This window comes from Balaenoptera musculus, chromosome 7 (genome assembly GCF_009873245.2).
Source record: "Balaenoptera musculus isolate JJ_BM4_2016_0621 chromosome 7, mBalMus1.pri.v3, whole genome shotgun sequence".
NCBI lineage: Eukaryota > Metazoa > Chordata > Mammalia > Artiodactyla > Balaenopteridae > Balaenoptera > Balaenoptera musculus.
Window position 1 is genome coordinate 59,317,987 of NC_045791.1, and position 12,997 is coordinate 59,330,983.

At 33.6% G+C, this 12,997-nt stretch overlaps 1 protein-coding gene across 1 annotated transcript in view; it reads right to left on the bottom strand.

The window, feature by feature from the left end:
• Positions 1–12,997, bottom strand: part of TTN (titin) — a 287,707-nt gene that overhangs the window by 108,504 nt on the left and 166,206 nt on the right. Inside the window, exons 178-193 of the mRNA XM_036857396.1 lie at positions 12,751–12,825; positions 12,204–12,317; positions 10,760–10,828; positions 8,492–8,572; positions 7,514–7,588; positions 6,751–6,843; positions 6,237–6,299; positions 5,800–5,889; positions 3,941–3,991; positions 2,980–3,381; positions 2,527–2,805; positions 2,004–2,279; positions 1,710–1,849; positions 958–1,084; positions 602–865; positions 44–310 (exon numbers count right to left, since the gene is read on the bottom strand). Of these exons, the coding sequence (XP_036713291.1) occupies positions 44–310; positions 602–865; positions 958–1,084; positions 1,710–1,849; positions 2,004–2,279; positions 2,527–2,805; positions 2,980–3,381; positions 3,941–3,991; positions 5,800–5,889; positions 6,237–6,299; positions 6,751–6,843; positions 7,514–7,588; positions 8,492–8,572; positions 10,760–10,828; positions 12,204–12,317; positions 12,751–12,825 (2,466 nt within the window). The remainder of the gene's footprint in view (positions 1–43; positions 311–601; positions 866–957; positions 1,085–1,709; positions 1,850–2,003; positions 2,280–2,526; positions 2,806–2,979; positions 3,382–3,940; positions 3,992–5,799; positions 5,890–6,236; positions 6,300–6,750; positions 6,844–7,513; positions 7,589–8,491; positions 8,573–10,759; positions 10,829–12,203; positions 12,318–12,750; positions 12,826–12,997) is intronic.

Below are 12,997 nucleotides of genomic sequence, written 5' to 3' on the forward strand. Positions count from 1 at the left end.
CCATCGAAAAACTGGCTCTCTGGTTATAGTTGGTCACATATACCTAAGACCTTCAGATTTGCTGTGGAGCTCAGGTCCTGAACCTGAGCTTTGATCTGGGATATATCATCCAGTGTCACTTCTCTCATTTCCAGCTTGTGAAGCTTGCCCTCCGATGAGATGAGTACAGTTCTGCTTGTGTGGAGTTTGGCATCATTTTTGAACCAGACTACGTGCATTTTTTCATGAGAAAGTTCACAGACAAAAGTTGCTGTTTCACCTTCTTTCACTGTTTGATCTTCCAGAGGTGATATGAATTTCAATCTTATACCTGCAATGCAAGGTAATATGCTCAGAAATACAATTTAGTTCAGAAATATTCCACTCTAATCTGTCTGGTAGAAAGAATCTGTTTCACATGGCATTTACTGAGTCACCTTTTCAAATGGAGCTATCCTCCATTAAAAAAAAATTAAGGGGTTTTTTTTTGATGGCAATGTGAAAATAAAGTCATGGGGCCAATGGTCACTTACAGCTGTTAGAACTTGGTGTTCTGTCTTTAAAGTCAGATATTCATGTGCCTAACTATGGGATGTTAGAGGCAGATCTCACCAGCTCTCACCTGTAACAAATAATTGTGCTGAGGTCTTCTTGCCCTCCATTTCAGCAGTATAGACCCCTTCGTCATCAAACTGAGAATTATTGATGACAAGAATGTGTTTCTTTCCATCAGTAATGATATCAAATTTGTCAGATGACTTGATTATATCAGGTCCTTTAGACCATATAACATTTGCCTCTCGAGTGAGGACACATTCAAATCGAGCCTGTCGCTTTACTGGGACCGTGACATCCTTCAGGGGCACGGCAAAGTCAAGTTCGATTTCTGAAAATCAAACATTAAGAATGAGGTTTTTCAGAATGCAGAGGACTATAACATGAAGTTGGGCACACTCCACGAGTTCTAAAGGCCAATACCTTTTACTGTCAGAATGGCAGTCGTGACTGCATTAAGTGCCTGGTAAAGAACTTCACCGGCCTGATCCAGTTTGACTTTGTGCAAAGTCAAGAAGCGTTTTCCACCATCTGCCTTGATTTCACACGTCTGAAAAATGGCAGTTTTAGTTAGCATTTGAATGAGATAGAATGTTTCAGATACAGATTTCTACAGTCATAAAAATAACTGTAATACTACTAATAAAAATAAGGAAAAGTGTTTTGTCATAAAATTTTTAAAAAATTGCCAAGCTGTCCACAAATAACGCATCAAATTTCTCCCCCTCTTGGAGACTTCAGAAGCTGGAAGTAACTCCATCATTACTGAACCAAATCTGAATGTCAAACCTGATTATAGAATGTAGTTATTTTATATGACTAACAACTTATTTTTTTTTTATTGATGTATAGTTGATTTACAATGTTGTGTTAGTTTCTGCTGTACAGCAAAGTGATTCAGTTATACATATGTATACATTTTTTAATGTTCTTTTCCATTCTGGTTTATCACAGGATATTGAATATAGTTCCCTGTGCTATACAGTAGGACCTTGTTGTTTAACCATTCTATATGTAATAGTTTGTATCTGCTAACGCCAAACTCCCAATCCATCCCTCCCCAATCTTGCCTCCCCCTTGGCAAGTCTGTTCTCTCTGTCTGCAAGTCTGTTTCTGTTTTGTAGATAGGTTCATTTGTGTATATGACTAACAACTTAAAATTAGAAATTACTCACAGGTGAGGGTCTTAGAAGTTCTCCCTTCAGTTTCCACTCTCCGGGAATGTCTGCTTCTGAGATTTCTGCATCAAAGCTTGCACTTTCTTTCTCATAAATGGTAACATCCTCTATTGGTTTAAGCAATTCAACTTCACGATCTGCATTGGTAAAGGATGAAATACCATAAGGCTTTCAACAACCTAAAGATGCTTTCGTGTGTGTGTGTGTGTGTGTGTGTGTGTGTGTACATTGTTTTGCCTCAGGCACATGTACAAAACTTATCTTTGAGAATAAAAGGTAAGATTTTTATACCTCCAAGTGTCAGCTTTGCAGTGTATCTTTTCCCTTCAATTTCCATTGCATATTCATCAATATCTTCTGGCATAGCATTCTTAATTTTGAGGTGTATATGATTTCCATCTCTTACTATCTCAGTCTTATCAGTTGGTTCCAAGGGGATTTCATCATATCCTTTGAACCACTTAATGTTTGGAGTATCCTTTGTTATGACACAGGTGAAAACAGCTGTCCCCTTGGGTTTCACATGCTGATCTCGGATGGGTTTCACCAGCCAGTCTCTAATGACTTCTGTATGACAGTGAGGTCAGAAAGATAATTATGATCTGAACAAGTAATGTAAATAACTTCCTTAGTAAATTTCAGAAATAGGAAAAAACTCTCAAAACTAGACACGATGAATCTGCTATGATTTGATATTCCCCCTCTTAGATAAGGCATAAGACTACTGATATCCTGATACTGGGAAATAAAATTCTCTCTTTTCTTTTCTTAACATAATAATAAGGAGAACTAAATTTCCCAGCAAAGTACTGACCTACTACTTTCACGCAGGATGAGCACTCCAGGTTGCTGGCGTTTTCCACAGTCACTGTGTATGTCCCTGCATCAGAGTCATCTGCATCACTGATGGTCAGGGCCCGCATCAAGCCAATGACACTGGGCACAATTTTGCCGGGTTTCTCCACCACAATCTTGCCATCCTTCCTCCAGACCACATCACGTTCTTTATTTAACTCGCAGCTCAAGTACAATGGCTGTCCTTTGACCACTGTGACTTCCTCTTCAAGCGTTTTTACAAAACGCACAGGAAGTTCTGTGGAGAATTGTGGTATTAAGAATCTGCAGAGACTTTTCAATACGTACAACATTTCCAATGAAATAGAACTTGGAAATAAGAGGTTTTGTCTAAAATGATAATAAAAGTTGCCATTGAGGTTTAACTGTGTTAAAGTTTAATACAGACCGTATTCATAAGACTGGAAATTACCTTCAACAATCAGTTTCGCAGTGGAGGTCTTTTCCTTGTTTCCCAGACGTAAAACACAGGTGTATTCGCCAGCATCAGAAAGATGAACGTCAATGATATGCAGCTTTCTGTCTTTCCCATCAGCGATGAATCTGTGCTTTGGGCTCTCACGGATATTGCTACCATCTTTCATCCAGCTTGTTAATGCAGTGGAGGGGGAGACTAAACACTCGAAGATTGCAGAAGAGCCAACTGACTCAGATTCAGTCAAGACAATGTCTTCGATTCCTTTCACAAACTTCAGTGGCACAGCCTTCAGCTGGTAGGTGAATGGAGCTTCGGCAGGCGGTTTCTCTCCACCACTTCCTGGTCTTAACTTTTTCCTTTCAGCTTCTATTGGTGAAGGAGTCTTTTTGGCTACACCTAATTCAAAATAAAATTAAAAGTTGAATTGGCATTTCCATAACGTTCAGAAAGTGCATATCTGGCTGTCTGCTGGATGAAACCAGTGATAGAGCGACCAGAAGACAAGAAGAGAAAATTAAAGACTAGGCAACTGAAAGGTCAATTGAAGTTATCCTGCTTTCTTTCAGAAAGAAAATGGGGTGGCATAAGGAATCCATGAATAATAAATGCTCTTCATTTTCTCAAGTTTTAAAGCCAAATATATAATGTCCAGATTAGCGTCTAATTGCTTTATCTGTCATGTATAAATATCATGTATATGAAGAATGAAACTAGGAGCTTATAGGGTTTATTATGCTAAAGTATATATTTGATATATGTATTACCCACTTGAATAATATTAGAGGTATATTAGTTGCAATATCAGAAGACATACTAGTTTTTGCAGAATCAATTAGAAGTCATAAAGATTGATATAAATTTTGAATTTTTTCCCCCTCATATAGAAAGTTTCCCTTGAATGTAAAGTTTCCCAGAGTGAAAGGTCACAATTCAGGTACAGGGAAATGAATCTTACCTGTGATGGGAATTTTTGGCTTGGCAGCCTCCTCTTTCGGTGCTTTGGCTTCTGAAATAAAAATAAAACTCAGCATTTAAACAATTTTCAGACTTATTTCATGCTTAGTAATAAACCACATGGGATGAGTCATGCTCTTTATTATAAATATTAATGCATAAAGAAAAAATTAGATTTATATGACTTCCACGGAGAATATTTGGATATTTCCAAGAAGGCATATTCTGAGAATGATGTGACCAAGCTAAATTGCCAATCTTTTTAGGATTAAAAAATTAGTTTCAGCAAGTAATTCTTCTCCCATTTCTGGAAGGCTTACTCTTTCCTTGTGAAAAAGAGTTTTATTCTTGCCTAGCTATGTAAAGTATTTTATATGTTTATGTATATGCTGGTTATGTGAACCAAGGAAATAACGTTTTTGTCAATAAGGAATCAATGTAGGCAAAAGGGAAATGACCCAGAAGTTACTAAAGGGCTTTCTTTATTAAGTTGGGCCGATAAATCCAGAGAAGACTAAGGAAAAAGAAAGGGTCTATGTTCTACAAATGCACGGATTCTTTTGAAGATTTACCTTAATTAGACAATGAACTAAGGCAGAACCAAGACAGTTCCTATACTTAGAGTTTAATTCAGTTCACTCAGGGGCAGTATAAACTGTAGAATCAATTCCCTAGTGTCAGGCCCTGGGGATGTGAGAAAAGCTGTATTTTTACACATACTTAATTATCTCAATGGCAGTTATTGTCTTTCTCTGAACTAATAAAAGTTATCACATAGAAATCATAAAAGCTTAAAAGAATAACGCCCAAACCATAAATACAGTGACAAAATATGTTAATATAAATATTAAAATTAAACTCCAGCCAGAAGAACATAGTATATTGTCTCATGTTATTAAACACAATAAAAACCCAAATATTTCTATAGGGCTTACTAGGTACCAAGCACTGTGCTAAGTGTTTTGCATATATTTAATCCTCAGAGTAATCCTAGTAGGTAGTTATGGTTATTATTCTGATTTTACAGACTAGGAAATTAAAATTTAAAGAGATGAAGGAAGTAGCCAAAGATCAAATAGTCAGGACGTGTATTTATCAATGATCAATACATGTCAAATCATTTTTGGTTTTGAGATTATCACCTAAGTGATGAACTACTAATAGCTCATGTACAACTAATAAGTATTTTGTTTGTACCTGAGATAGCTGTACCACTGAGTTAGTACATTTAAGAAAATTATTATTGATCTAAATTCTTATATAGATTTAAAGGCTGACCTATGCAGTCCTTTTTTTTTTTTTTTCTGTTCATTGTGGTAAAATATACCTAACATAAAATTTGCCATTTTAACCATAAAATTTACCATTTTAACCATTTTTAATGCAACTTAATTCAGTTGCATTAAGTACATTCACAATATTATGCAACTATCAACACTATCCATTTCCAGAACTTTTTCATTATCCCAAAATGCAATCTTTAAAAACTGAGAAATGATTCCTGCAGGGCACATGGAAAATTTGAATCTCCATGGGATTCCTATATGTATGTCCTTAGAGAGTATCTGTACATCTTAATTTTCATCAGCACTGAACATATTCATTACTTAATCTCAAAAGCATATAAAGAAATGGTGTTTTGCAGGAATGTACATTCCAATTGAAACAAAATAGGCAGCCATGGGTGAGAGAGTAAGTTGCTATAGAGCAGCAGATGAAGAAAATTTAATTGAGAATTTATATAAGCTCCCACAATTGAAATGATGCCTATGTTTCAACAAAAAGAGAGCTTGATTTTTAATGAAGTTTTTATTAAGCCATCAAAACAAACAAGCAAAAAGAGAACCACAGAATAAGTACCTGCTTTCTCTCCAACGACTGGCACCGTCACTGGGGCAGCGATAGGGGCTGGTGCGGGCTCCAAAGGAGGTGGTTTGATTATTTTCACTTCTGTAGAAAGATGTCCATTGCATTAATGTATCCTTTGTCACTTCCTAAAATATCATTTGGTGGACTATTTGCCTTCTCTGATGTAACTTTAAAATCTCCTAATAACTGGTTTTTCAGAGAACAATATATTCTAACTATAATAAAATCTATATACAATATAATAATATATTTGACTATATGTAACATATTATATTAAATAAAATATAGCAATATAATCTAATAATACATTGGGACATTAGAAATCATTTGATGCATGCAGACTTTACTCCCTTTTTCTTATTAGCTACACATTAATTGTGTGAAACATGAAGGAATATGCTGTCAACATTGAGGATAAGCTTGCTTACCTGGTTCAGGCTTTGGTTTTGGTTCAAGTACAGGGAGAGGTACTGCTGGCTTAACTTCAGGCACTAAAACAATTCACAGTAATAAGCAGATTATCACAGTATTTTTGAAGTTTTTCACAAAGTCAAGCCAAAATTGGGCATGTTTAACATATCTTGGAAGGTATTAGAATTTGTACACATATAGTCACCAAATCAAATACTCACTCCAAGTTTATTTTGCATTTTAAACAAAATACTTAGAAAATATAGTAAGGCAGTTTTACTGGTTCTAATGTTTTTCATCTCATTGCCCATAAATACAATTGTTTTAGTTTTTAAAACTTAGTAATTTATTTAACAAATGGGTGGACATGAGGCAACTGCACATGAGAGTGAAATGGTAAAGAAAATTAAGCTGGATGAGATGAGCAGATCAAGGCCATCTGTTCAAATCTTAATGCCAGTGTAATGATATTTTAATTGACACATATTTGTATTTTTAGAGACAACTAAGAAAATGCCAGGAAGTTTGTACCTTTTGCTGGTTCAGGAACTTTCCCTTCCCTTTTGGTAACAATAGCTGGAGGTGCTTCAACCTCTTCAACAGCTTTTGGAGGTGGTTCTGGCACTTTAAGATAATAAGATGATTTTCTAGCATTATTTTAGGATTTTAATCCTTCGAAATCAACTGATCTGAAATAATCAGATCAAACTTTTTTCAAAAGCTCTATTGATGGCTTAAAAAAACCCCTTACATTCTATCAATTAATTTCTATTTTCTCCTCTTGACTCTGCTTCAATTTATTTTTCTTTCTTTTATTTCACCTATACTTGCCTCCCAACTCCATTATCTCTCCCTTTCTAAATTACTTCGAAATAGTTCCAAATATACTCTTTGTGACTAGGCGAATGATAAAAATCAGCCCACTTAAAAGCCCCCAAATTTTATGAAACATTTCTGACACCCTCCCATGAAGTTATTTTGCAGCCAACTTGATTATTTCACAACTGTTTCTACTGGAAAACTTAAGTGGCAAAATAATAATAATAATAATAATAATAATAATAATAATAATAATAATAATAATAATGAAGTGCAGGGAAATGCATGAATGTATTTGAGAACTCCTATAAAAATATTTAAACAGAAAGCAGACAATGGAAAACACAGACTATGTGACAGATGAAATATGAAGCTACATTTATATTTAACTCCATTTATGTTTACAAGATAAACCTTTTGTTAAATGTCAATTTTGTTAAAAGATAATTTCACAAATTGTTACTGAGATTCCTACCTGCAGGTTTTTTAATTTTTTCTACTTCTTTAGGTTCTTCTTTAGGTTCTTCTTCTTCAGGTCTCTTTCTTAGAACTTAAAAGACAAAAAGATTTATATGTAAACCAAGACAAACAAATGAAGATGTTGAATAAATTTGACAAATGCAAATAATGTACAAAGCAAGGGAAGTGAAAAGCATGCAACCTAGTGCACTGGGGAACTTGGTATTTACACTAAAAATGCTTAAAAAAAAAAAATCAAAGGTGGTTACGTTAATTAAAACAACACTCAGAGTCACTTTATATCTATGTAGATAGTCTGTTCAGAGTTAAATCCCTGGTAGAAAAGACCCAAACACAAAATGAATAATTTGAATAGCAACAAATTCTAATCACAATCCAATGTCATAATTTAATGAGAAAAGAAGCATTTAAATAAGTATAAAGTTTACTGAAGTGGAGATGGCCAAAGAAATGTAGCCTAGAAATAAGTAATTCTATGTGAAGAAAATGTTAGAATTTGATTCTTCATTCAAATATCTTGTTTCTAATTCTTTAATATTTTATTAGTTGAAAAAAGTTCAGTTTTTAGAAAATGTTATTTATTAGTTGTGGTAATCCTGTGTTACACTTTTTAAAACTGAATGCTGAGTTTAGGCTTAAATAGTTTGGTGTAATTTAGAGTGTTTAAGAGGTTTAGTGTATTTTACTACATAACTTGATTATGACAATGGCAGCTACAGTCATTAGTTTAGAATATTATCAATTTAGTCATGTCTATTAATGTTGTAAATTTCAAGATACTCTGCTCACAAAATTTGTTTTCTTTTAAAAAGATGGAAATGATCACATTTAATTTTCAATACAACAACAAATGAATTTTGATAAATTGGGAATCTAATTAAAAGAAAACCAAAGGACAGAAACATTTTGTAAGCTTTCAAGTCCTTTTTGTGTGTGTATTTGAAGCTGATATAACAGTTGAAAAATACTATACCGCTTTTGAGAACAACTTCTTCCTTTGGTTGAGGTTTAGGTTCAGGAAGTGATTTGTGAACTTTCTTTTCACCTCCAAGCACTTAAAAGAATATGATTTTAAATTTTGAAGTGAATTCATATAAAAAGTAAATTTCAACAAGAAAAATGTCTCTTTCAAAACTAGTAACTACTGTATAAGTAATAATTTTTGTTACACATAAATATCACAGAATTTGAAAGCAAAGAATACACTTCAAGTTGTTTCCTCTGCAAACATCTATATAACCTTGTGATGAAATTCAGTTGCATTAACTACAGGCAAATATATTCATTCATCTTAAAAGTGTCTATATAGACTTTATGAATCTTTCATCAAATACAAGGTTCTTGACAGCATCTTTGCCCCAATCTGCAATTGTAGATTGCCCAAATCTACTTTGATATCTCCCCGACCATTAACTATAGTAGGTGTTAGTGACATTATTCAATCTTCTCCACTGATGAGAGAAGAAACCCAAAGGATCTGGAGTTTGATAAGTTTCTTGAGAAGCATCCTTTCTTAAGGTCCCCTTTTTGAACTAATACTAACCTAAAATTATAGAACTATAGAATTTGAAAGCTGGTGTTAGAGCTTATTTTTAATGAATAAGAAAATGTTCTTGAATTTAAACTAAAATGGAACCAAGGAATTCCAAATTAATCCCATCTTTAGTGAATATCAAGCATGGCAGATGATACTATATACAGCAGCCTCCTATTACTACTATAGCCCTAATGGTTTTGAATGGGGAAAAAAAAAAAAAAGAGAAACACTTACTGATTACTGAACCACTTTACCTCCTACTAATGTCAATTAAAATCTAATTTAAAGCATTATTTATCTGTATCATGTAACATTATATTTGTTCACACACCTACAATCTGAATTCTTAGCTATTTCTAAATTTCCCATTTGGTGCTTTAAAAAAGACATTTGCAATTCATTAAAAAGTTTTTGTTTTATGTGAAAACACAGCCATGCCTAAGTCTCTTACTTCAAATTTAAACATGCAGAAGGCAAATATGTAAATATTTCACTTTAAATAATGACTTTTTTATGTCAAGTACTGATATTTTAAGTAAAATTTCACAGTTAAACATTAAATTTTTTTATCCATGATAAATTGTGCTGGCCTTCGATACTATTTTCAAGTTACCAATATTCGTAATGTAAACCATTTTCATTGATCAAACTGGAGATGCCCATGCATTTAATTAACATAAGTTGGAATGGCATAATATCCTTTTCTTATTTAATGGATATAGTGAAAATGTATCTTTGTATTTGTTTTTCCATATTATTATTTTATTTTTAAGATCTTACTGACATATGAGACTCAGGTGTAGAACACACCATTGTAGTTATTACTTTTAAAGTCATTATATGTCATTACATGTCATTTTAATATTTGCGTGGCTTTGTAATAATCCTTTACTGGTTAACATCCATAGTAATATTATTTTGTAATCTCCATTTTATAAATCAGGAAATATACATTCAGATGGGTGATTTTTCCAAAATTCCAGAGTGAAACAAGAACAGATTCAACTTATGAGTCTGGATGTGTTAATTACTTAAACAGAACACTGTTACCCACCATACTTACTGGAAAAATTCACAATTTTATTTTTAATAGATGTTTTATGATTCATTTATTTTTCTTTAGGGTCTAAGTTTAGATAGGGAAAAATATTGTTTAAAGAGAAATAAATTTTGAAAAAATGACCTGCAGTGGCAATGAAATTTCCCTACAGACATGAGATCTGTACACCTGAAAGAATGTCTTGGAGTCCATGAGAAAAAAGAGATAGGAAAGCCACAAGGAAATCCCTATGAATCACCTTAATAGTATAGAAGGAGAACAGGACTTATTTTTAGTGCTTATAACACTGGCTAAAATATTGTTGTTCAGGTGAAATTGCAAAGCATTTTAATCTAAGACGTGCCCTGATATTGATGTCAGCTAACCAGTAAAATTTAATATTTTTGAGTTTAGGAAAATGCAAGAAGACATACATAGATGAGACAAAGGAAAAAACATCTATTCAGGAATGTATGAAATTGATGGGAGACAAAGAAAGCAATACTCATGAACCAGGACCATAAAAGCTACAAAAAAGAAGAAATCAATGAGACTACTCTGATTATTTTAAAAAAGGAAAGAAGAAGAACATTCTAGAAAACAGGAAGAGCAAGGAGTCAGATGAAGGGATACTGCATATGAGCGTTTTCTAGACTGTGAAATACCTTTCAGAGGTGTAAGGGCCACTGTTTCCAGAACCTCAGGTTTTTCAGGAACTTTCTTCTTTGAAATAGCTTTAAAGAAGAAGATCTTACTTTCATTATTTGTTTATTTAGTCTTATCTGAAGCAAATTATTAAATACCTGCTCTAAGAATCAAAACCAGGCTTTGCTTATAACCCAAAAGCATTAATAACAGCCAAGAACAGCCACTGAAGAACATATAAGAAGCATTCAAACCTGAAAACAGATTGCAGTTTTACTCCAAACTTGAGTAGTAAGTTAAAGTCTGGCTGAGAAGGAAGATAATTTTTGTTCTTTGCAGGAGGAAGAAATCTTCCTTTGCATATAAATTTTACATGAAGGGAAATGTATTTAAGTGTGTGTCCTCATGGAATATATTAATCAACAGATATGTAGCCTTTTAAGAAGTGATCACTTTTTCTATGTCTGATTAAAAATGCCAGAAGCTTCCCCTACAGGCCAAGAGGGTTGTAGAGAGGCAAGAAAGAAGTCTTACCATGGAAAATTCTGGCTTTGTGTACATGTGTAGGTGAGTATGGGAAAATTGCTCACCTAAGATTATATCTAGATTATTTTAGATTGGGAAATCTCATGAAATCTCATGACACCACAAATAAGACAACATTTTGTTAAAATAAAAAGAATAATATGATTTTGCTAGTTTATTTCAGCTTTTAAAGATGCTATTTAAAAAATTAAGTAATGTTAAAAAAAAAAATTAAGTAATGTTGAATCAATTCAAAGAAAAACCTAAATGCAAAGAGAATGAAAGGAAGTTTAACAATGGGAAGAGATGCTGGATATCAAATGTATCCATAACCGCTCTTTCTGGCTATGGTGAGGACAACCACGGAACACAACTGGGTTTTTATTAAGTTGCAAAAAAAAAAAAAAGTGGGGAAGCAGTGCCAGAGCGTTCATATACCTTCCTTTCATGGTTTATGAACACATCAGCTATTGGATGCCATAAATATATTATCTATAGTATATTTTAAAGCATATGTCATTCTTTAAGAACAAAGTTTTGGCTTTTGTATAAATTTGCTACTGCAATATTAAAAATATCTTGCAGAGTTTTCTTCTACATTCCACATGCACAAGATCCCAAAGATATGCATAGCAACCACGCTTTGAAATCAGAAAATCCTTTCACCCCACTCTGCATGAGAAAGTTAGTTGGACAGTCCCTGCATTGAGATGGCCAGGATGAAGCTAACAATGGTGCACTTTCTGACCCTGGGGGCAGCAGCCACGGCCCAACAAGGCACCCAGGGCAGCATGAAACACAGGTCTCTATGGAATTCCCGCAACTTGATCATGTCCGAAAGTACATATTTTAAAAATACATTTCTTGCAAGTACAACTTCAGATGTCTGAATAGAAGTTTGGAGCAGGTTAATAAAACTTGGGAAGTGGCATTTTATACCTTTAAGCTGGAGCATTTTCTCCTTCAGGTCTTCCTTAGGTGGAGCTGGAGGAGGAGCTGGGGGCCTTGGTTTGAGTTTTGGCTTCTCAATAACCTTCTTTTCAGGTTCAGGTTCTTAAAAGAGTATTTCAGGAGTATTAGTATATGAATATGTTAATTGGTATGTGGATATACAGTATATTCAGTAGAAATTTTAGTATATTTATGAAGTAAAAAGTTTGCTTTTTTGGATACATATTATTGGTATCCAACATAAAACGTAAAAGTGTCCAGCATAAAATATAAGAATATCAACACTGTACATAGATAATGAGAAATACAGCAGAGGCGCTAATAAAGACAACAAAGGAAGCATCCATATAAGCCACATTGATGTGAAATAAATAGTACAAATGACATGAATACATAAGACTGAGATGCACATTTAAAACAGAATATCTTACATACAGGTGCAAAGAGACGTACTGTACATGTAGAACAACGCAAAACACATATGTATCAGATGAAGAATATGGTGATGAAGACTTAAGTCCAATTAACTGAATACCTTGTATTGGTATTTCTTCTGGCTGTGGTTCAGGTTCAGGTTCTTCAGGCTTAACATACTTTTCAATTTCACGATCTTTAAAGAATGTTGACAAAGGATAAGAGACTGTAATATAAAGTTCTTCACAAAGACTCATAGAAATTTCACATAGATGCAAAGATGACAGTCACAAAAACAAAAACATAAAAATTCACTTACATAGAAAAAAGAGGTAAGATTTCTATTTTCTTATACTCAAGCTTTCTAC